This window comes from Mobula birostris, chromosome 23, assembly GCF_030028105.1.
Source record: "Mobula birostris isolate sMobBir1 chromosome 23, sMobBir1.hap1, whole genome shotgun sequence".
In the NCBI taxonomy this organism is placed as follows: domain Eukaryota; kingdom Metazoa; phylum Chordata; class Chondrichthyes; order Myliobatiformes; family Myliobatidae; genus Mobula; species Mobula birostris.
This window is the reverse complement of record NC_092392.1, coordinates 11,035,491-11,059,898: the sequence shown is the minus strand read 5'-3', so window position 1 is coordinate 11,059,898 and position 24,408 is coordinate 11,035,491. Positions and strand designations below refer to the sequence as shown.

At 43.5% G+C, this 24,408-nt stretch overlaps 1 protein-coding gene across 1 annotated transcript in view; it reads right to left on the bottom strand.

Moving 5' to 3' along the window:
* Nucleotides 1–22,250, bottom strand: part of chkb (choline kinase beta) — a 47,225-nt gene extending 24,975 nt beyond the window's left edge. Inside the window, exons 1-2 of the mRNA XM_072241186.1 lie at nucleotides 21,563–22,250; nucleotides 1,010–1,118 (exon numbers count right to left, since the gene is read on the bottom strand). Coding sequence (XP_072097287.1) covers nucleotides 1,010–1,118; nucleotides 21,563–21,858 — 405 coding nt within the window. The 5' untranslated portion in view covers nucleotides 21,859–22,250. The remainder of the gene's footprint in view (nucleotides 1–1,009; nucleotides 1,119–21,562) is intronic.
* Between the last annotated feature and the right edge of the window lie 2,158 nt (nucleotides 22,251–24,408).

Genomic DNA, 24,408 nt, shown 5'->3' with positions numbered 1-24,408 from the left:
TTGCAGAGCAATGTGGTTAAGTACCTTGCTCAAGGACACAACACGCTGCCTCAGCTGAGGCTTGAACTAGCGACCTTCAGATCACTAGACCAACGACTTAACCACTTGGCCACGTGCCAACACTTAAATAGACTAAACTACAAACTGGGTCACAGTTTATACACTTCTCAATAGTGTACAACTCATTTGACAAGCATACAGAATTATATTGCAATCCCTAAGATGCACTATTGGTTAATGAGAAACTAGACAGTAAAAAGGAGGGGATGGTAACTGTGAACTGTAAGACGTTGTTTAGCAGAAGTCATGGTAACATGGAAACAGAACCACTTTGTTTTTGATTTAGCAGCAGAAATCCCAACTTCTTAATTATCCCTTTTCTTTGATATTGAGGTGTCACACATTCGATAAATCAAATGGCTTTATTTTGCTTAATCTACAACACAAATTATTGTGTAGCATAGCACTGAAGTGTCCAAGTCATTTGGAATTGTGTGAATTTTCCCTTGCCTGAATTCCATCTTCTCCTGTTCCAAATTAGAAAAATTTATTGCAGCAAGGCACTACCAATTCAAGTCCTGATGCACTGCTCAAGTCAAATCTAAATGGGACTGGAAATAGTTAAAAGATTAGACAGATACTTAGTTCAATGGTATTAACAGGCTCATTATACGTCAAGTGTCTGAACTTCAGCACAATTTAAATAAAGATTCTCCTGGCCTCTACTGGGAATGAAGATGTCAATATCCAGCTATGCAACTAGAGACAGCATTTCGCAGACATTTGCTATGTTGATTCTGATGTGGTTACAGAAGTGAACATTGCAGAATTATGTGCAAGCAAGAGTAAACGTATTAAAACTGGACAAAACAGGTGAAGCAAAAATAAAAGCAAAATAATTGATAATTATTGTAAACAATCCTGATTTGTTAAGGGAAACACAAATTTAAAAGCAGCTCGAGCAGCTCCGCTATTTATTGCTGTCATCAAATGAGTCAGTTACACTGACCTGTAGGATGGCTCCATAAACACGCAGCAGTACCTGGCGAGGCTCATCGCCCACACTTAACACATGATCTGGCAGAGTGCAGAGATACAACAGGTTACTGAGGCCTCCACTAGGGACAAAAAGGACACAAACACAAGAAAAAAAAAATTAGCGATTTGGGAACTGATTATAAGATTTTCTAGCATTTCATTTACTCCTAACAGGAAAGTTTACTTTGTAGAGGTTAATAATTTACAGTATTCTGAAACCAAAGGTTCAGATCACACCATGGCCTCAAATGACTGACATGCTGCCCAAGACCAGAGACAAACAGCCAGAAATTTGGAGAACTAGCCATATCACTGCCTGGTATTGAGACTCCAATGTGCAAGATCAAGAGGCTGTGGAAAGCTGCACACTTACCCAACTCTATCATGGGCACAAGCTTCCACACCATCTTCTTCTAGTTACTACACAGTTAATGTTTTAGGAATGGTTTCTTCCCCTCTATCAATAGATTTTTGAACTGTCCATGAACACTACTGCATTATTCCTTTTTGGCAATATTTATTATTCGCAATTTCTAGTCATTTTTATGTCTTGAACTGTATCATAAAAGAACAAATTTCACAACATGTCAGTTAATAAACCTGATTCTGATTGTGAAGATTTCCTCTCCAATACTGAAGTAATTTAACAATTACAAGTGATCTCCCTCAGCTAAAGCTGACCCATCCAGTTGTAAAATGAACACTACTGAAGGGACACTCAACTTGGCGTAAAGGAATTTCATTGTTCTAGATACCAATTCCAAATCTGAATTAATAAGTTTAAATATGCACATGACCAATTATTCATTTTGAATTGAACTGGTGCTCCAGCTTCTTTTCCAAATACCTGAAATCATGACTGTTTACATATGCACCAAGGTTTACACAATTCAAACTGCTAGGCAGAGATTAAGGTCACATTAAGCTGGATAAAAAAAACACCTGCCTAGGTTATCATTATGTGATTCGTTTGACACTGGATCTAGCCCTCAGACTGACAAGTTCATGTGCTGACTGGTGTGTAACAGCTACCTCATATTAAATCACACACAAGCTACCTTCACTCTCCAATCAACACACACAAAGTTGCTGGTGAACACAGCAGGCCAGGCAGCATCTATAAGAAGCGGTACAGTCGACGTTTCGGGCCAAGATCCTTCATCAGGACTAACTGAAAGAAGAGACAGTAAGAGATTTGAAAGTGGGAGGGGGAGGAGGAGATCCAAAATGATAGGAGAAGACAGGAGGGGAAGGAATGGAGCCAAGAGCTGGAAAGTTCATTGGCAAAAGGGATACCAGGTTGGAGAAGGGAGAGGACCATGGGACTGGAGGCCAAGGGAGAAAGAAAGGGGGAGGGGGGAGAAAAACCCAGAGGATGGGCAAGGAGTTATAGTGAGAGGGACAGAGGGAGAAAAAAAGAGAGGAAAAAAGGGGGAAAGAAAAAAAATAATAAATAAGGGATGGGGTACGAAGGGGAGGTGGGGCATTAACAGAAGCTAGAGAAGTCAATGCTCATGCCATCAGGTTGGAGTCTACCCAGACGGAATATAAGGTGTTGTTCCTCCAACCTGAGTGTGGCTTCATCTTTACAGTAGAAGAGGCCGTGGATAGACATATCAGAATGGGAATGGGACGTGGAATTAAAATGTGTGGCTACTGGGAGGTCCTACTTTCTCTAGCGGACAGAGCGATGGTGTTCAGCGAAACGGTCTCCCAGCCGGCGTCGGGTCTCGTCAATATACAGAAGGCCACATCGGGAGCACCGGATGCAGTATATCACACCAGCCGACTCACAGTTGAGTGTCGCCTCACCTGGAAGGACTGTCTGGGGCCCTGAATGGTGGTAAGGGAGGAAGTGTAAGGGCATGTGTAGCACTTATTTTGCTTACAAGGATAAATACCGGGAGGGAGATCAGTGGGAAGGGATGGGGGGAGATGAATGGACAAGGAAGTCACATAGGAAGCAATCCCTGTAGAAAGCTGGGGGGGGGGGGTGGAGATGTGCTTAGTGGTGGGATCCCATTGGAGGTGGGTGAAGTTACAGAGAACATGTTGCACCTGGAGTCAGGTGGAGTGGTAGGTGAGGACAAGGGGAACCCTATTCCTAGTGGGGTGGCGGGAGGATGGAGTGAGAGCAGACGTATACGAAATGGGAGAGATGCGTTTGAGAGCAGAGTTGATGGTGGAGGAAGGGAAGCCCCTTTCTTTAAAAAAGGAGGACATCTCCTTCGTCCTGGAATGAAAAGCGTCATCCTGAGAGCAGATGCGGCGGAGACTGAGGAATTGCGAGAAGAGGATAGCATTTTTTCAAGAGACAGGGTGGGAAGAGGAATAGTCCAAATAGCTGTGAGAGTCCATAGGCTTATAGTAGACATCAGTAGATAAGGTGTCTCCAGAGACAGAGACAGAAGGATCAAGAAAGGAGAGGGAGGTGTTGGAAATGGACCAGGTAAACTTGAGGGCAGGGTGAAAGTTGGAGGCAAAGTTAATGAAGTCAACAAGCTCAGCATGCGTGCAGGAAGCAGTGCCCATGCAGTCGTCGATGTAGCCAAGGAAAAATGGGGGACAGATACCAGTATTGTTCCACAAAGCCAACAAAAAGGCAGGGATAACTCGGGCCCATGGCTACACCTTTAGTTTGGAGGAGGTGGGAGGAACCAAAGGAGAAATCATTAAGAGTAAGGACCAATTCCGCTAGAGGGAGGAGAGTGGTGGTAGAGGGGACCTGGTTATGTCTGGAATCCAAAAAGAAGCGGAGAGCTTTGAGACCTTCCTGGTGGGGGATGGAGGTATATAGGGACTGGACATTCATGGTGAAAATAAAGCGGTGGGGGCCAGGGAACTTAAAATCATTGAAAGAATTCAATACGAACATAGGTGGGAAGAGATTGAACAAGGGGGGATAAAATAGTGTCGAGGTATGCAGAAATGAGTTCGGTGGGGTGCAGATTTCCTCGTATTTGCGTTTTTAAATTCACTCCCCAATATGAAGTTTTAGACCAGCAGTTATAGGTCCTTCAAGGGTACCTCTAAAAAAACATGACTGTTACCCTGGGATACTGCTTGGGAACTCAAGATTCTTTGTTATTAACAATACTCTGTCCCTTTATGAGGGCAAGGGCGAGGGGGAGAACACGCACGTGCGTGCGCCTGTGATACGTTGAATTGTCAGGTGAACGATTAGTTTTTAATGCACTGCAGATCATGGTCTTTCTTGGAGGCTTCGTTACTGCTTGCTAGGTGGGTGGTGGGTGCTGATACTTTCTTTTTTTGCTGAAGTAGTGGGAGGAGGGGAAGGGAAGGGTGTTGCTTTGCTGCTGCTTGTGTGGGGGAAGTAGGGGTGCTTTGGGGTTCCAACATTTTTACTGTCACATTCTTTGGGGCAGTCTTCTGTTTTGGTGAATGTCTGTGAAGAACAACAATTCCAGGTTGTGTATTGTATACATTCCCTGATATGAAATGGAACTACTGAACTTTTGAACTTGAATGACACTGTGCAGGAGTTGGCCAGTTCAAAGAGAACAAGACAGAGGAAGGTCACACCGATAGGGAAATGCTGTTTTTCAGGGATAAGGTAAGAATGAGCTTGTCTGACATCTCAGTAATTTCTCCTGTGTATTATATGCATGTCTCATGACTCTGGCTCACTATACAGATCATCAGCATTTGCCCCAATACTGGGCAACACATGTTGAGAATGAGGATAAAATGACCTTTCAAAAACAAAACCTTGCCTGCATCACTTTTATGAAGATAACCAATTCCCCATGTGACATCAATGCCAAGGTTATGAAAAGGAGTGACCTTCTGGCAAAGTGATTGGCTGGGAGGGAGCAGGGAGCACCAACTCCAGTGGAAACATCTGGTGATAAAATACTTGGAGCATGTCTTATTACTTGCATTTCGAGACAAAATGCAGGCCCCAATGCAAAATTTCTAATCTACTCATCGCACATATTGAAGTACATCATCTTCTGAGCAAATGTATCTTGATCACAAAGGCATCTATCAATGACGATTCTGTTTATCCACTTAGCTTCATCACCCTGGCTCATTAACAATGACAGCTACAGAAACTTTGCTGCAATCAGACAAGGACCAGAAGACATAGGAGCAGAATCAGGCCATTTGGCCTATTGAGTCTGCTCTGCCATTTAACCATGGCTGATCCTTTTCTCCCCCACTCCCCAGCCTTCTCCCAGTAGCCTTTGATGCCATGTCCAATCAAGAACCTATCTAGTTCTGCCTTAAATACACCCACAGCTGCCTGTGGTAACAAATTCACCACCTTCTGGCTAAAAAAAAAATTCTACGCATCTCTGCTTTAAATGGATGCCCATCTATCCTGAGGCTGTGCCCTCTTGTCCTAGACTCCCCTACCATGGGAAACAAGCTTTCCACATCTACTCTATCTAGGCCTTTCAATATTCAAAAGGTTTCAATGAGATCCCAATTCATCCTTCTAAATTCCAGCAAGTACAGATCCAGAATTATGAATGATAACTCTTTCATTCCCAGAATCATCCTTGTGATCCTCCTCTGAACACTCTCCAATGCCAACACATCTTTTCTTAAGTGAGGACCCCTAAACTGTTCACAATTTTCAAGGTGAGGCCTCACCAGTGCCTTAAAAAGCCTCAGCATCACATCTCAGATTGTGTATTCTGGACCTCTTGAAATGAATGCTAACATTGCATTTGCCTTCCTCACCACCAACTCTACCTGCAAGTTAACATTTAGGGTGTTCTGCACAAGGATTCCCAAGTCACTTTGCATCTCAGATTTTTGGATTTTCTCCTTGTTTAGAAAATAGCCTGCACATTTATTTCTACTATCAAAGAGTATTACCATGCATTTCCTACATTGTATTTCATTTGGCACTTTCTTACCCATTCTCCTAATCTGTCTAAGTCCTTCTGCAGCCGATCTGTTTCTTCAACACGACCTGCTCCTCCACCAATCTTCGTAACATCTGCAAACTTGGTAACAAATCCATCTATTCCATCATCTAATTCACTGATATGTCTCCTCAGACAGTACATCATTAGACAACTCCCAATGTCTAACTGCCCTGATGAGCAGCATAATTAACACTTAGTGTACCCCATTAGAAATACCAGAATTGCTTTGGTAAGAGTGACCAGGAAACCAGGAAGGGAACCTGAAAGTGGTGTCACAGGTAGACTGGGTGAAGATGACCTCTGGCACACTTGCCTTGGGATTCTCTTTAATTCTACTTGACAAGCACCTTCTCCGATTGAACAATCCACACACCGTTTTAAGAAACTCACTGGAATGCACCTACATATACCTCAGTCCTAACGGCTACAGAGGTAGGAGTGGTCTATAGTTTCATCCCATCACAACGAGTGCACTTTTCTTATTTGAGTTCTACTTATGTTGTGTCATTATGTCCTCTTTGAGTGTAGCTGTGATACTGTCTCTGACTAGCAGTGCAACTCTTCCCCCTCTTACCTCCTTATCCCTTCTGAAAATTTAAACCCTGGAATACTAAATCAATCAGTTCCATCTCTCTCTTAACCATGTCTCTGAATATCCTCCAAAATTCCACAACAGTTCCCATAAACCAATATAGAGGAAATGTAACCCTATTAGTAAAGGAAGTAGGGAGAGAGGATGCAAGAAAAGACCAACAGTTGGTTTGTCAGAGTAAGGATAGAATCTATTACTGAGGAGGCAATAGTAGTTCATTTAGGTTTGAGCAGATTGAAAGGCAATTATGAAAGGAAGATGTTTGACAAATTGTTGGAATTTGTAGTAATTAGCTGAACAGATAAGGGTGAATGAGTTGTCGTGGGTTCAGTTGGACTTTCAGAAACACTTTAATATGTTGCTGTGCAAATGATTGAGCAAAATTACGGAGCCAGGATAGATGATTGCTTAAATGCAGAGAAAAAATTAAGAATTAAGGTGGTCATTTTTAAAATGAAAGGTTGTAACCAGTGAGGTGCTGCACTGCTAGGGCCTTGACCATACACAAACTATGTAACGGTTTAGTTGAGTAGGTAATACACTCAGTGGCCAGTTTATTACAGTACTTCAAACTTGAAATTTGATAGGGAGAAAGTAAAGTCTGATGTGGCAGTATGTAAAGGAAATTACAGTGGTATGAGAGAGGGGTTGGCCAAAGTAAATTGGAACGAGATAGAAACATAGAAGCCTACAGCACAATACAGACCCTTCAGCCCACAATACTGTGCCAAACATGTACTTACTGAGAAATTACCCAAGGTTACCCAGAGCTCAATGTACCTACCCAGGAGTCTCTTAAAAGACCCTATCTTAACCGCCTCCACCACATCGACGGCAACCCGTTCCAAGCCCTCACCACTCTCTGCGTAAAAGAAAAACTTACCCCTGACATCGCCTCTGTACCCACTTCCAAGCCCCTTAAAACTGTGCCCTCTCATGTTAGCCATTTCAGTCCTGGGAAAAAGCCTCTGACTATCCACGCGATCGATGCCTCTCATCATTTTATACACCTTTATCAGGTCACCTCTCATCCTCCACCGCTCCAAGGAGAAAAGGCCCAGTTCACTCAACCTATTCTCATAAGGCATGCTCCCCAATACAGGCAACAGCCTTGCAAATCTCCTCTGCACCCGTTCTATAGTTTCTACATCCTTCCTGTAGTGAGGTGACCAGAAGTGAACACAGTACTCCAAGTGGGGCCCGACCAGGGTCTTATATAGCTGTAACATTACTTCTTGGCTCTTAAACTTAATCCCATGGTTGATGAAGGCCAATGTACCGTATGCCTATTAACCACAGAATCAACCTGCACAGCAGCTTTGAGTGTCCTATGGACTCGGACCCCAAGATCCCTTGGATCCTCCACACTGCCAAGAGTCTTACCATTAAGACTATATTCTGCCATCATATTTGACCTACCAAAGTGAACCACCTCACACTTATCTGGGTTGAACTCCATCTGCTACTATCCACAACACCCCCAGCCTTTGTGTCATCAGCAAATTTACTAACCCATCCCTCCAGTTCCTCATCCAGGTCATTTAGAAAAATCACAAAGAGAAGGGGTCCCAGAACAGATCCCTGAGGCACACCACTGGTGACTGACCTCCATGCAGAATATGACCCATCTACAACCACACTTTGCCTTCTGTGAGCAAGCCAACTGTGAATCCACAAAGCAAGGTCCCCTTTGATCCCATGCCTCCTTACTTTCTCTATAAGCCTTGCATGGGGTAACATCAAATGCCATGCTGAAATCCATATTCACTACATCTACTGCTCTACCTTCAATGTGTTTAATCATATCCTCAAAAAAATCAATCAGGCTTGTAAGGCATGACCTGCCTTTGACAAAGCAATACTGACTATTCCTAATCATATTATGCCTCTCCAAATGTTCATAAATCCTGCCTCTCAACATCTTTCCCATCAACTTACCAACCACTGAAGTAAAACTCACGGATCTATAATTTCCTGGGCTATCTCTACTCCCTTTCTTGAATAAGGGAACAACATCTGCAACCCTCCAATCTTCCAGAACCTCTCCCATCCCCATTGATGATCCAAGGATCATCGCCAGAGGCTTAGCAATCTCCTCCCTCACCTCCCAGAGTAGCCTGGGGTACATCTCATCCAGTCCCAGTGACTTAACCAACTCAATGCTTTCCAAAAGCTCCAGCACATCCTCTTTCTCAATATCTATATGCTCAAGCTTTTCAATCCGCTTTAAGTCATCCCTACAACTGCCAAGGTCCTTTTCCGTAATTAATACTTTGCTTGAGTATTCATTAAGTATCTCTGCTATCTCCTCCGGTTCCATACACACTTTTCCACTGTCACACTTGATTGGTCCTATTCCCTCACGTCTTATCCTCTTGCTCTTCACATACTTGTAGAATGCCTTGGGGTTTCCTTAATCTTGCTCGCCAAGGCCTTTTCTCATGGCCCCTTCTGGCTCTCCTAATTTCAGGCTCTTCCTGCTAGCCTTATAATTTTCTAGATCTCTATCATTACCTAGTTTTTTGAACCTTTCGTAAGCTTTTCTTTTCTTCTTGACTAGATTTTCAACAGCCTTTATACACCACGGTTCCTGTACCCTACCATCCTTTCCCTGTCTCATTGGAACGTACCTGTGCAGAACGCTACTGAAATATCCCCTAAACATTTGCCACATTTCTGCTGTGTATTTCCCTGAGAACATCTGTTCCCAATTTATGCTTCTAAGTTCCTGCCTGGTAGCTTCATATTTCCCCTTAGTCCAATTAAACATTTTTCTAACTTGTCTGTTCCTATCCCTCTCCAATGCTATGGTAAAGGAGATAGAATTGTGAGCACTATCTCCAAAATGCTCTCCCACGAAGAGACCTGACACTTGACCAGGTTCATTTCTCAATACCAGATCAAGTCTAGCCTCTCCTCTTGTAGGCTTATTTACATAAGTCAGGGATAAGTGTTTTTTTTAAAATGCAGAGAGTGGTGTGTGTGTGTGGAATGGGCTGCCAGTGGTGGTGGTGGAGGCGGAAACGACAGGGTCTTTTAAGAGACTGCTGGATGGATACATGGAGCTTAGAAAAATAAAGGGCTATGGGTAAGCCTAGGGAGATCTAAGGTAAGGGCATGTTCAGCACAGCTTTGTGGGCGGAAGGGCCTATATTGTGCTGTAGGTTTTCTATGTTTGTATATTGTGTCAGGAAACCTTCCTGAACACACCTAATAAACTCCACCCCATCTAAAGCCCTTGCTCTCGGGAGATGCAAATCAATATTTGGGAAATTAAAATCTCCCACCACGACAACCCTGTTATTATTACATCTTTCCAGAATCTCTCTCCTATCTGTCTCCCTAGCAGCAGCAAAGATGCTGGCAGGGATGACAGCAGAGCAGCAATGGCATGAGTTTCTAGTAAAAATGAGGAAGGTGCAGGATAGATGTATTCCAAAAACAAAGAAGTACTCAAATGGCAAAATGGTTCAACTGTGGCTGACAAGGGATGTCAAAGCTAATGTAAAAGCAAAAAAGAGGGCATATAACAAAGCAAAAATTAGTGGGAAGACAGGCTTGGGAAACTTTTAAAAACCTACAGAGAGCAACTAAAAAAACCATTAAGCGGGAAAAGATGAAATATGAAAGCAAGCTAGCAAACATTATCAAAGTGGATAGTAAGAGCCTTTTCAAGTACATAAAGATAAAAGAGATGAGAAAGGACATAGAACTGCTAGAGAATGAGGGCAGAGAAATAATAACAGGGGATAAGGAGATGGTAGATAAACTGAATGAGTATTTTGCATCATTCTTCACCATGGAAGACACTAACAGTGTGCCAGAAGTTGAAAGGTGTGAGGGAAGGGAAGAGAGTACAGTTACTATTATAAAGAAGAAGGTGCATAAAAAGCTGAAAAACCAAATGGTACATGTCATCCAGACCAGATGAACTGAACCCTAGAGTTCTGAAAGAGGTAGTAGTAGAGATTGTGGAGGCATTAGTAATGATCTTTCAAAAACCAGACAATTGCATATGTCTCTCTGCTCTGTAAGGAGGAAGGCAGCAGAAAGGAAATTATGGACCGGTTCGCCTGACAGTGTTTGGGAAGATGGTGGAGTCAATTGTTAATGATGAGGTTATGGAGTACTTGGGGACACAGGACAAGATAGGAGAAAGTCAGCGTGCTTTTCTTAAGGGAAAATTTTGCCTGATGAACCTGTTGGAATTCTTTGAGGAGATTACAAGTAGGATAGATAAAGGGGATGCAATGGATGTTGTATATTTAAACTTCCAGAAGGCCTTTGACAAGGTGACACACATGAGGCTGCTTACCAAGTTAACAGCCCGTGGTATTACAGGAAAGTTACTAACATGGTTAGAGCATTGGCTGATTGGTAAGAGACAGGGAGTGGGAATAAAAGGGTCCTTTTCTGGTCGGCTGCCAGAGACTAGTGGTGTTCCACAGGGGTCAGGTGTAGGAACCGCTTCTTTTTATGTTGTACATCTACGATTTAGATGATGGAATAAATGGTTTTGATGCCAAGATTGCAAATGATATGAAGATTGGTGGAGGGGCAGGTAGTGTTGAGGAAACAAGTAGGCTGCAGAAGGACTTAGATTAGGAAAATAGACAAGAAAGAGGCAAATGAAATACAATGTTGGAAAATGCATGGTCATGCACTTTGGTAGTAGAAATAAATTTGCAGACTATTTTCTAAACAAGGAGAAAATCCAAAAATCTGAGATGCAAAGTGATTTGGGAGTCCTTGAGCAGAACACCCTGAAGGTTAACCTGCAGGTCAAGTCGGTGGTGAGGAAGACAAATGCCATGTTAGCAGTCATTTCAAGAGGCCTAGAATACAAGGGCAGGGAAGTAATACTGAGACTATAAGAGGCACTGGTGAGGCGTCACCTTGAGTATTTTGGACAGTTTTGGGGTCCTCAGCTTATAAGAGATGTGCTGGCATTGGAGGGGGTTCAGAAGAGGTTCACGAGGATGATTCCAGGAATGAAATGGTTATCACACGAGGAACATTTGTTGATTTTGGTTCTGTACTTGCTGGAATTTAGAAGGATGAGGTGGGATCTCATGGAAACCTTTCGAATGTTGAAAGGCTTAAACAGAGTAGATATGAAAAGGACGTTTCCCATGGTGGGGAGTCTAGGACAAGGGGGCACAGCCTCAGGATACAGGAGCATCCATTTAAGACAGGTGCAGAGAATCTTTTTTTAGCCGAGGGTGGTGAATTTGTGGAATTTGTTACCACAAAAGCTGTGGAAGATAGGTTGTTGGGTGTATTTAAGGCAGAGTTTGATAGGTACTTGATTGGACACGGCATCAAAGGTTACAGGGAGAAGGCTGCGGAGGGGAAAAAAGGATCAGTCAAGAATGCAGAGCAGACTCGATGGGCCAATGGCCTAATTCTGGTCCTATGTCTTATTACATACGACTGCTTGTTAATGCAAATATCTAATCAGAGAATTGTGTGGCAGCAAGTCAATGCATAAATGCATACAGACATGGTCAAGTGGTTCAGTTTCTGAACAGACCAAATATCAGAATAGGGAACAAATGCGATTTAAGTGACTTTGACCATGGAATGATTGTTAGGACTGGATAGGGTGGTTTGAGTATCTCAGAATCTGCAGATCTCCGAGGATTTTCACACATAATTGTCTCTAGAGTTTATAGAAAATAGTGTGGAAAAAAAAACAATGAGTGGCAGTTCTGTAGGTGAAAACGCCATGCACACTATGCTAATGAGAGGTCAGAGAATAATGGCCAGACTGGTTCAGGCTGACAGAAAGGCAACACTAACTCAAATAACCACACACTATAACAGTGGTGTGCAGAACAGCATCTCTGAATGGACAATCCAACAAACCTTGAAGTGGATGGGCTACAAAAGACGACCACAAACATATAGGAGGTACCTAATTGAATGGCAATTGAGCATATATTCAAGGTTCTTGATGATACAAAGACTAGTGGCAACAGGGGTTGAGGACAGTTTAGAGAAGTGCTAAGGGAACAAGTGAAGTGAATGGTCGAGGGCATGGCAGATGGAAACATTTTATTATGCATTTTGGCAGAAAAATAGGAAAAGAAGGCTGCTTTTAGAATGTCAAGAGAGTGAAAGTGTTGGTGTTCAGATGATATCATGGATAGTCTCTGAAAGGAATAGAGAGTTAATAGCCAGATTCAGCAAACTGTTGGAAAGTTTAACAGTAGTTTACTCATTATTGTGAGAAGGTTTGAGAACAAGAATTAAGACATCTTGCTCCAATACAGGTGTCCCCCGCATTTCAAAAGTTTGCTTTACGAAACCTCACTGTTATGAAAGACCTATATTAGTCATTGTATTTTCACCATGGATGTCCAGTCCTTATATACTTTCATCCCCCATCAGGATGGTCTCAAAGCTGTACGCTTCTTTTTGGATTCCAGACCTAATCAGTTCCCCTCTACCACCACTCTGCTCCGTCTAGTGGAATTAGTACTTACTCTTAATAATTTCTCCTTTGGCTCCTCCCACTTCCTCCAAACTAAAGGTGTAGCTATGGGCACCCGTATGGGTCCAAGCTATGCCTGCCTTTTTGTTGGCTTTGTGGAACAATCTATGTTCCGTGCCTATTCTGGTATCTGTCCCCCACTTTTCCTTCGCTACATCGACGACTGCATTGGCGCTGCTTCCTGCACGCATGCAAAACTCGTTGACTTTATTAACTTTGTCTCCAACTTTCACCCTGCCCTCAAGTTTACCTGGTCCATTTCCGACACCTCCCTCCCCTTTCTAGATCTTTCTGTCTCTGTCTCTAGAGACAGCTTATCCACTGATGTCTACTATAAGCCTACTGACTCTCACAGCTATCTGGACTATTCCTCTTCTCACCCTGTCTCTTGCAAAAACGCCATCCCCTTCTCGCAATTCCTCCGTCTCTGCCACATCTGCTCTCAGGATGAGGCTTTTCATTCTAGGACGAGGGAGATGTGTTCCTTTTTTAAAGAAAGGGGCTTCCCTTCCTCCACTATCAACTCTGCTCTTAAACGCATCTCCCCCATTTCACGTACATCTGCTCTCACTCCATCCTCCCACCACCCCACTAGGAATAGGGATCCCCTAGTCCTCACCTACCACCCCACCAGCCTCTGGGTCCAACATTATTCTCCGTAACTTCCGCCACCTCCAACGGGATCCCACCACTAAGCACATCTTTCCCTTCCCCCCTCTCTCTGCATTACGCAGGGATCGCTCCCTATGCAACTCCCTTGTCCATTCGTCCCCCCCCCACCCCGTGTAAGCGGAACAAGTGCTACACATGCCCTTACACTTCCTCCCTTACCACCATTCAGGGCCCCAAACAGTCCTTCCAGGTGAGGCAACACTTCACCTGTGGGTCGACTGGGGTGATATACTGTGTCCGGTGCTCCCGATGTGGCCTTTTATATATTGGCGAGACCCGACGCAGACTGGGAGACCGCTTTGCTGAACATCTACGCTCTGTCCGCCAGAGAAAGCAGGATCTCCCAGTGGCCACACATTTTAATTCCACATCTCATTCCCATTCTGACATGTCTATCCACGGCCTCCTCTACTGTAAAGATGAAGCCATACTCAGGTTGGAGGAACAAAACCTTATATTCTGTCTGGGTAGCCTCCAACCTGATGGCATGAACATGGACTTCTCTAACTTCTGCTAATGCCCCACCTCCCCCTCGTACCCCATCTGTTACTTATTTTTATGCACACATTCTTTCTCTCACTCTCCTTTTTCTCCCTCTGTCCCTCTGAATATACCTCTTGCCCATCCTCTGGGTTCCCCCCCCGCTTGTCTTTCTTCCCGGACCTCCTGTCCCATGATCCTCTCGTATCCCCTTTTGCCTATCACCTGTCCAGCTCTTGGCTCTATCCCTCCCCCTCCTGTCTTCTCCTATCATTTTGGATCTCCCCCTCCCCGTCCAACTTTCAAATCCCTTACTCACTCTTCCTTCAGTTAGTCCTGACGAAGGGTCTTGGCCTGAAACGTTGACTGCACCTCTTCCTACAGATGCTGCCTGGCCTGCTGCGTTCACCAGCAACTTTTATGTGTGTTACCTATATTAGTTCCCTGTTTTCGCCAACAGAAGGTGTTTTCACTGTTATGAAAAAAATCAGCGCGCGCCCCGGGCAGCCGCTCTCCCCCGGATTCGGAACAGCATTCTCGCCGGCATTGCTTAAACACGTGCCTGTGAGCAGCCGTTTACAAGATGAGTTCTAAGGTATCGGAAAAGAGCTCAAAAGGGTGTTACACTTAGCGTAAAACTAGACATAATTAACCCTTTTGATCGTGGTGACTGAAGTAAGGACAAAGTGAGTTTGGCTTGTGGAAGCTGACCAAGATGATGTTGAAGAGGTTTTGGCATCCCATGACCAAGAACTGATAGATGAAGAGCTGATGCAATTGGCAGAGGAAAGGATAACAATCGAAACCGAATGCAGTAGCGAACTGAACGTGAAGCAACTGCGTGAGATTTTCGCTGCAATGATAAAGTACAACGTTAATTTTGAAAGGGTACGTAGGTTTAGGGGCTATTTGCAGGATGGTTTGAGTGCTTACAAACAACTGTATGATAGAAAAATGCGTGAGGCTCAGCAGTCAAGCAAGCCTTCCACATCAGCCACAGCAGATGACGAACCTCGACCTTCGACATCCAGGCAGGCAGTCATAGGAGAAGATTAGCTGCCTGCCCTAATGGAAACAGACGACTACGAGATGACACCCCAGTGTCCCGTCACCCCAACCCCCAGGCCGCGGACAGATACCGATCCGCGAAGAATGCAGCGGTAGCCAGGAGGTACACAGCACATCTTTAAGAAAAAAGCCGAAATAAATATGCTGATTAATTAGGTGCCGCCCGGCACGTAATTGTCAGCCCAGATCAGAGACGATTGCCTCCCGGCTCCCGCTGCATGCTTCACGGATCGGTATTGGGTCGCTGCCCAGAGGGTGGGGGCCACTGCACCACCCTAACTCCGACGACTCAGTCTAACACACCATCATCAGTGTGCTCTGCGCTGTCTTGCCGATTCCCGTAAGTGATACTACACTGTACATACACTATTTCTACTTTATATAGGCTGTGTATTTTTACGTGTTATTTGGTATGATTTGGCAGCTTCATAGCTTAAAGGTTACTGGAGAGAGTGTTTTTGCCAACAGCGCTTGCGTGAGATTTTCTGCCGAGAGTGCTTGTGTGAGATTTTCTGCCGAGTGTGCTTGTGTGAGATTTTCTGCCGAGAGCACTTGCGCCGTGTTTTTGCCGACGGCGCTTGCGTGAGATTTTCACTACGGCGAACAGTGCAGGCAATGATTGTGGAAAAGCATTTCTACTTTATATAGGCTGCGTATATATCATCATTCCTGCTTTTACTATATGTTACTGTTATTTTAGGTTTTATGTGTTATTTGGCATGATTTGGTAGGTTATTTTTAGGTCTGCGAACGCTCACAAAATTTTCCCATATAAATAAATGGTAATCGCTTCTTCGCTTTACGACATTCCGGCTTATGAACCGTTTCATAGGAACGCACTACCTTCGGATGGCGGGGGAAACTTGTATAAGGAAGCAAAAACTTGCAATAAAGTGGAGTACAGTTAAGGTTCACCAGATCACCTCACTACAGGAAGGATGTAGAAACTATAGAAAGGGTGCAGAGGAGATTTGCAAGGATGTTGCCTGGATTGGGGAGCATGCCTTATGAGAATAGGTTGAGTGAACTCGGCCTTTTTTCCTTGGAGCGATGGAGGATGAGAGGTGTCCTGATACAGGTGTATAAGATGATGAGAAGCATTGATCACGTGGATATCAGAGGCTTTTTCCCAGGGCTGAAATGGCTAGCACGAGAGGGCACAGTTTTAAGGTGCTTGGAAGTAGGTACAGAGGAGATGTCAGGCAGATGTGGAATGGGCTGCCGGGAACGGTGGTAAAAGCAGATACGATAGGGTCTTTTAAGAGACTCCCGGATAGGTACATGGAGATTTTTTAAAAAAAATAGAGGGCTAAGGATCACCCTAGGTAATTTCTAAAGTAAGTACATGTTCGGCACAGCATTGTGGGCCGAAGGGCCTGTATTGTGTTACCTTGATCCCCGGAAACAATGCAATAAGTATTTAGCAACACATACAAATGCTGAAGGAACTCAGCAGGCCAGGTAGCATCTATGAAAAAAAAGTACAGTTCACGTTCTGGACCAAGACCTTTTGGAGAGTTCCTCCAGCATTTTGTGTGTATTGCTTGGATTTCCAGCATCTGCAGATTCTCTCTTGTTTGCAAAAAGTGATCAAGCAGATTAGGCCTGAACGCCTGGAATTTAAGAATATAAACAGGAATCACAGTGAAACTTCCTAAATCCCTATGAAGCTTGATAGCAAAAGTAGAGCTGATGCTTCTGCCAGGTGGGCTGCTTCAAACTAGAAGACAGAGTCTCAAAATAAGCAGCCAGCTATTCAGGAAATGAGAATAAAATTATTTACTTGGAGGCTGATGAATCTTTGGAATTCACTACTCAAGCAAGTTGTAGAGAGTAGTCATCAAATATTTTCATGACAGAATTCCTGGATATTTTTGGAGATTAACGAGTGAAATAATATGGGTTAGTACAGAAAGATGTTAATGAGATGAAAGGTAAACCACAACATCCCAGCATCGAGACCAGATTTACACTGTTGGCTCTGATGGACAGCTGTGTCACCTGCAGGTCCGACACCGGATGCCTAGAAGACACTATATTCTGTACTCTGTCACAGTAAGTAATTGCCAGGAAAATTGAGGGAATGATTCAATGTTTTCCCACCAACTCACAGGAATCCTGGTCCATAACGACATGCAGTGAAGGAGCAGCATGTAAGATGGCTTTGAAAATTTGTCAGAAAGGCTTAGGAGCAAATTATGCAAGGAGCATACCATCTCCCAAGCCAGCCACCCAAGCCCAGACAAGCAGCACCTGATATGCAAAACAGGACATTCATTCACCTCAACCGCCAACAGTGAACAAGCAGGAATGGAGCAGAAGAAGCATCTTCCTCAACTAAGTATCTGCCTGAAGGAATAGGAGAAATGTAGACGCAACACTTGAAAGTAGTCACCAGTGGAGCGCCTTCTGGTCAATATTTTCATACTAGAATTCATTTAAGCATCTGTAATGTCAGTGTTCAGGAGCGTGACAAAATTTGCTCATGATATCAGGCTTGAAAAGCAACTGTGCCCCGTTTCTCAGACACTGCTTTAGAAGTGGTGTTAGTTTGTTATCTGTGCAAGCAAACTTTGGCAAAGCTGTTTCAGTAATGTCACTTAAACATACTTTACATCCCTGTAGAGCTCACCATTAAAGGTCCACATGTTGCTGACCTCTTCGCCAAGATGACTATTGCAGCTGAGCACTGTCCTACACTTCAAAACCTTATGTTCATTCAACAAAAAAAAATGCACTCTTGCACTCAAAGTTCATACCAAAGTTAGAAACAAAGGGATTTGATCATAGCAGCACTTTAGCTGTCCAAGATCAGATTTTCCTTTGGCAAGGTGCTCCCTGATCGTCTAACCGTGATTAAGAATGCAAAAAGACAGGGAGATTGGTCTTAAGCTCCGCCTTAACCTACTTCGATTATATCAGCCTTTACTCATTAAACACATCTCATCCTCCATATAATCCATCTCACAAGGAACTAAGAAACCTTTAGTAAGGAAATTAAAACACTCACTTCAAACTTCCTCAAAAGCAAAGCTGATAATCTAACATGCTCAGGTCTTTGTTGGTACCTGGCGATTAGATTTTCTGGACCAATTATTTTTTTCAAAAAGTATCCTGTAACAGTAGCATAATAAATTTTCCAGTGCACCATATTTAAAGAGAGTACCTCTTTAAAGGAGTATCATTTCATGAGCCAAATCAAGAACTGTTAGGCTTTCTGATGAGTTAGATAGCAGAATAGTAAATCTTTACTGTGTGTGGTGTCACTTGTCAAATTCTATGTGCTCTATTGATCAACCACATTGAAAGCCGAAAAAGGTAAAAACTCAGTAACAGGTTGGTAAAATTTTAAAATCTTAACTAGCAACAGATATCTTTTTTGTCCTTCCCTTCTAACCTTAGCCACGTTCTGTCAATCTGCTTTTTGGAGTGTTTGTTAATTCCATTTCCCTTTCATCCTAAAGTCTGAAATCTCCATCCAATTAACCCTCCCATCCTGTGGAGAAGCTGATCCCAACAGTACCTGATTGCACTCTCATGAACAATGCACCTGTTTTTAATATATTATGCAGCTCTTACATAAACATACTTTAAAGACAGCCACGACTGGCAGCTCAAGGTTCATTGGGTACAAGTGCTGTAATTGTGATAGAGGTGGAGATAGGGGAGTTGTATTTTTGATTAGGGAGAACATCAGGGAGAACTGGCATAATTTATATATTACTATTTAACTATTTATGGTTCTATTACTATTTATTATTTATGGAGCAACTGTAACAAAAACCAATTTCCCCCGGGATTAATAAAGTATGACTATGACTATCAAGCAGAAATTTAAGGATATCCCTGGGAGGAAGCTTGGTGAGGCTATGTGGGTACAACTAAGGGGTGATCACTTTAATGTTGTGCACTATAAGCCCCTCCAAATGAGAAATAGAGCAGCAAACCGTAGGAATAATAGGGTTGTAAAAGTAGGCAATTGTAACTTCTCTCTTGACAAAGACAGACATAGTACCAAAGAACGCTGGTGAGGTAATGGGGGACAAAGAAATTGCCCATGAACTTGTTGGGTATTTTGCATGTCTTCATTGTGGAAGACACCAGCAGTGTACCAGAGGTCCATGAGTGTCAGGGAGCAGGAATGAGTGTCATTGTTATTACAAAGGAAGAAGTGCTAAACAAACTGAAAGGTTTTAAGGTGGTGAAGTCACTTGGACCAGATGGGCTACATCCCAGAATTCTGAAAGAAGTTGCTGAAGAAATAGCAAATGCATTGGTTTTGATCTTTCAAGAATCACTTAATTCTGGCACGGTTCAAGAGGACTGGAAAATTGCAAATGTCACTTCACTCTTCAAGGGAGGAAGGCAAAAGAAAAGAAATTATAGGCTCGTTAGCCTAATCTCAGCGGTTGGGAAAGTGCTGGAGTCCAACACTTATAATGAGGTTTCGGAGTACTTGGAGACTAATAAGTCAAAGTCTGCTGGCTTCTGTAAAAGGAAATCTTGCCTGACAAATCTGTTAGAGTTCTTTGAGGAAGTAACAAGCAGGGTGGACAAAGGAGAGGCAGTGGATGTCTTTTATTTGGATTTTCAGAGGCATTTTATAAGGTGCCACACATGAGGCTGCTTAACGAGATAAAATCCCATGGTGTTACAGGAAAGATACTGGCATGGATACAGGAATGGCGGACAGGAGGGAGGCAGCGAGTGGGAATAAAAGGAGCTTTTTCTGGTTGGCTGCTGACTAATGGTGTTCCTCAGGGATCAGTATTGTTTGTCAATGATTCAGGTTATGGAATTGATAGCTCTGTGGAAAGGTAGGCAGTTCCGAGGAAGCAATGTGATTGCAGAACGACTTAGACAAATTGGAAGAATGGCAAAGAAGTGGCAGATGGAATATAGTGTTGGGAAATGTATGATAATGCATTTTGATAAAAGGAATAATAGTGCAGACTATTATCTAAATGGGGAGAAAATTCGAACATCAGAAGTGCAAAGGGACTTAGGAGTCCTCGTACAAGACTCCCAGAAGGTTAATTTACAGGGTGAGTCTGTGGTAAAGAAGGTAAATGCAATATTGGCATTTATTTCAAGGGGAGTAGAATATAAAAGCAAGGAGGTGATGCTGAGGCTTTATAAGACACTAGTCTTGGAGAACTGTCAACAGTTTTGGGCCCCATCTCAGAAAGAATGTGTTCTCATTGGAGAGAGTCCAGAGGATGTTCATGAGGATGATACTGGGAATGAAGTGGTTAACGTAAAAGGTGTGTTTGGCAGGTTTGGGCCTGCACTCACTGGAATTTAGAAGAATACTAGGGAATCTCATTGAAACCTACCAAATGTTGAAAGGACTATATAGGGTGGATGTAGAGAGGGTATTTCCTATGGTTGGAGTATCCAGAACTAGAGGGCACAGCCTCAAATTGAGGGGCGACCCTTCAGAACAGAGGTAAGGAGAATTTTTTTTTTAGCCAGAGAGAAGTGAATACGTGGAATACTCTGCCACAGGCAGCTGTGGATGCCAAAACCACGGGTATATTTAAAGCAAAAAATTGATAATTTCCTGATTGTTCAGGGCATCAAAGCTTATGGTAAGATGTTATAGTGGAGCAGACGAAATGGGCTGAATGGCCTAATTCTGCTCCTCTATCTTATGGTCTCCTATAGAATTAGGTGGAGGAGAATTTGTCAAGTGTACCCAGGAAGGTGCTCAAATAATATGGAGATGACGTTACTAAGAGGGGGAAATACTTGACCTCTTCGAGAAATGCGGCCAAAGTGTCAGTGGGGGCATAGTTTGGAACCAGTAAAGATAATGTTTAATTTTAAAGTAGGTTTGGAAAAAAACTGATAGGACTGGTACACAAGTGGAAGTGCTAATGTGGGGCACAGCTCATTCTGATGGCATTAGACAGGAACTTGTCGAAAGTTTGTCAGCAATTAAAGAGCCATCTGGCAAGGAGACTTTAACAGTGAGATAAACATGGTTCAGGGAGTGAAGCAAAGGCTGGCAAGGGTAGGAAAGCCTGGCTGATGAGGATCATCAGGGAAAATGAGGCAGCAAATGTCAGGTAAAAGCAGATGGGACCAAACAAACAAGGGAAACACACCTCGACATTGAGAGGTGTTGGCAATCTTAAAGTGTATAAAGCTAGATTTCTGATTAGCTTAACCTGCGTGACAGTGATTACACTCTAAACGTCTTTACTCTTTGTTGGGTATTTCCATCCTTGCTTTTGGACATTCGCACGGAGGCTTGCTGTATTAAGTGGCCTACATGAATTCCAGAGAATACTTTAATGGATTTGTACCTACCTGATAGTTGAGATTTGAAACTCATCCACAGTAATCAACTTCCAGGACCCACCAAGAAACTCCTTACACCAGGCATACGCTTGAACTTTGGCCTCCCAGTTCACTTCCTCGCAACGACCATCCTTGTACTGCTCGGCCTCGGAATCCTCGTACTCCTCGTCGCTCATTCTGGGCTCCTCCCTTCTCAGGTTGGTGTTCCTGGAGTGCTCTCTGCTCCCAATTCCGCGTAGGCGATGAGGCTCCGGGGCCACCGCGTTGCAAGCACCGTCTCCTTTACATAAAGCTTTAGCCTCCATTTTCCCGTTACTGTCAGTTGCTAGCCAGGGAGCCGAAATACAAAGAACAAATATCAACCAACGTTCAATGGTTCTGACTGACAAGCACCCCCTTGAACATCAACACGCTGAGAGTTTAACTGAAAGTCTGCGCCAGATGGGCTTAGGGTCTCTGAATGTCCCCTCAGGCGGGGACAACTGTACAACTTAAAGCAGATCGGCACACTGAAACCACGACCAAGAATCTCGCACCTCCAGAATACAGATGCCACAGCGACTACAGGCGAAAGCACATTCCCAACTGAATGGTCCGCAGATCACATGGCCCCGCTTCCTCAGCGGGCAAGCGGCCGGACCAGGAAGAGGCGGCTCCCGCTAACCGACACGGACCTCATTGACGGCGATTGTCGCCGCCTACGTCTCAACGTGACCCCTTCAGGGGGGTGGGGTCCGAGGCGCCAATTGATTGACACCAATTTCTATCCAATCAAATGCAGCAATTAAATCGCCAATTGGGAAGCGACGGTGTTGGGCGGAAAGCGGCCATCTTTGATGGACGGCACTCTTAGCCAATAGCGTCGAAGAGAGGCTCCGATTCGTACCGCAGAGTGAAGAAAAGGGGCGCGTCTCATTGATTAACAGGAAAATTTGCCAATCAACAGTGAGTAGTAGTGCGAAGGAGCAGCCTTAGTTAGGCGGGGTCATTTGGGATTGGTGAGACTGTTGACAAATGGAAAATGAGGAAGAAAAGGGCGCCAACTCACGATCGGCCGCCGTACAGGGTAAAGGTGACTGCGCAGCTCGGACTGGAGGTGGGCTGAGGGAATTCGATATCTTTATATGCGTTATTGACGGCTTTTAAATGTTGTTTTGTTTATTGAACGCTTCCTTTGTATTTCACGCAACACACATCAAGAGATGCAAACAACCGGAATTCTGCAGATGCTGGAAATTCAAGCAACACGCATCAAAGTTGCTGGTGAACGCAGCAGGCCAGGCAGCATCGTCAGGACTAACGAAGGGTCTCGGCCCGAAACGTCGACTGCACCTCTTCCTAGAGATGCTGCCTGGCCTGCTGCGTTCACCAGCAACTTTGATGCGTGTTGCTTGAATTTCCAGCATCTGCAGAGTTTCTCGTGTTTTCGTTTACATCTCAGTGTTTGTGTTTTTCTGTTATGTTTTAGCTGAGCATTGATTCGGAGATCTGTAAACGGCTAATGACAGCTGTTGTAATCTCGGTGGTGTCTCAAAGTAAATTTGTTGTCAAAAGTACATATATGCCACCCTGAGATCCGTTTTCTTGCGACCGTACTTAAGTATTTAATTAGTCTTGGCGGAAATGTTAAGTAACAGATGTTGTCTTAGCTGTTGAGTTTTTTTTTACAGATTATTTTACCATGTTTATTTTATTTTTCGAATATTACGGACTAATTACGAAGTGGAATAAACTGACGTCGCCTTCGCTGTGTGTGCTGCCGTCAGGGCGTAATCTGCTGCTAATATTGTTTAGTCTAATGATGTACATTGTGGCCTATTGGAACATTCTGTAACCCAGACTATGCACAAAAAAATGGCCAGTTCTCATACAAAAAAAAGGTTATCTAAAGCTGGAGAATTTAGTACTGAGTCCTGCATGGTGCATAGTTCCCGGATAGAAGATGAGATTTTTTTTGAGTGTCTTGTGCTGTGTATGACTTGCTGTGTTTTGCACCTTGGCTCTGGAGTAACGCTGTTTCGTTTGACTGTATTCATGTATAGTTGAATGACAATTAAACTTGACAAGCTCCTCATACATTAACTTTTTTTTTTCAAGGGATCATTCTCGTGAACCTTCTCTGGACCCTTTCCAATGCCAGAGCATCCTTTCTTAAATGGGGGGGGGGGGTCCAAAACTGCACTTTTGGGGTTTTTTTGGGGCCTATTTCATTTAGGATGGAGGTACAGAGACTTTGTATATGCACGGTGTAGAATTACCAGTTAGGACTAGAAAATTGAAATATTCAAATTACAGAAGGCCCCAAGTGTCATGGATGTAAGTGGAACTGGCCCTTAACAGTCACATTAGTTTAAGTTATTATAAAAACTTTATTTCATCCATTACTGTCTTCTGGTTTCCTTAATTAACTTACTTATATATCGGTTCTGATAAAGGATCTTGGCCTTAGAACAACTGTGTCTCTCTCCACAGAGACCCCCTAACCTGATTTCTTTTTCTCATTAATTTTTGTTTTAGAATTCAATGAGAAAAAGGATTAGATTATGAGGACACACAGTCCTCTTTTATTGTCATGCATTAAGAAATGATACAATATTCCTCCGGTGTGATATCAGAGAAACACAGGACAGACCAAGACTGAAAAACTAACAAAAACCACATAATTATAACATAGTTACAACAGTGCAACAATACCATAATTTGATGAAGGACAGACCATGGCACAGTAAAAAAAAGTTCAAAGTCTCTCGAAAGTCCCACGTCTCACGCAGATGGGAGAAGGAAGAAAACTTTCCCTGCCATGCCCAACCACAGTCCGACTCTGAGTCATCTGAAAACTTCGAGCTCTGATCAGC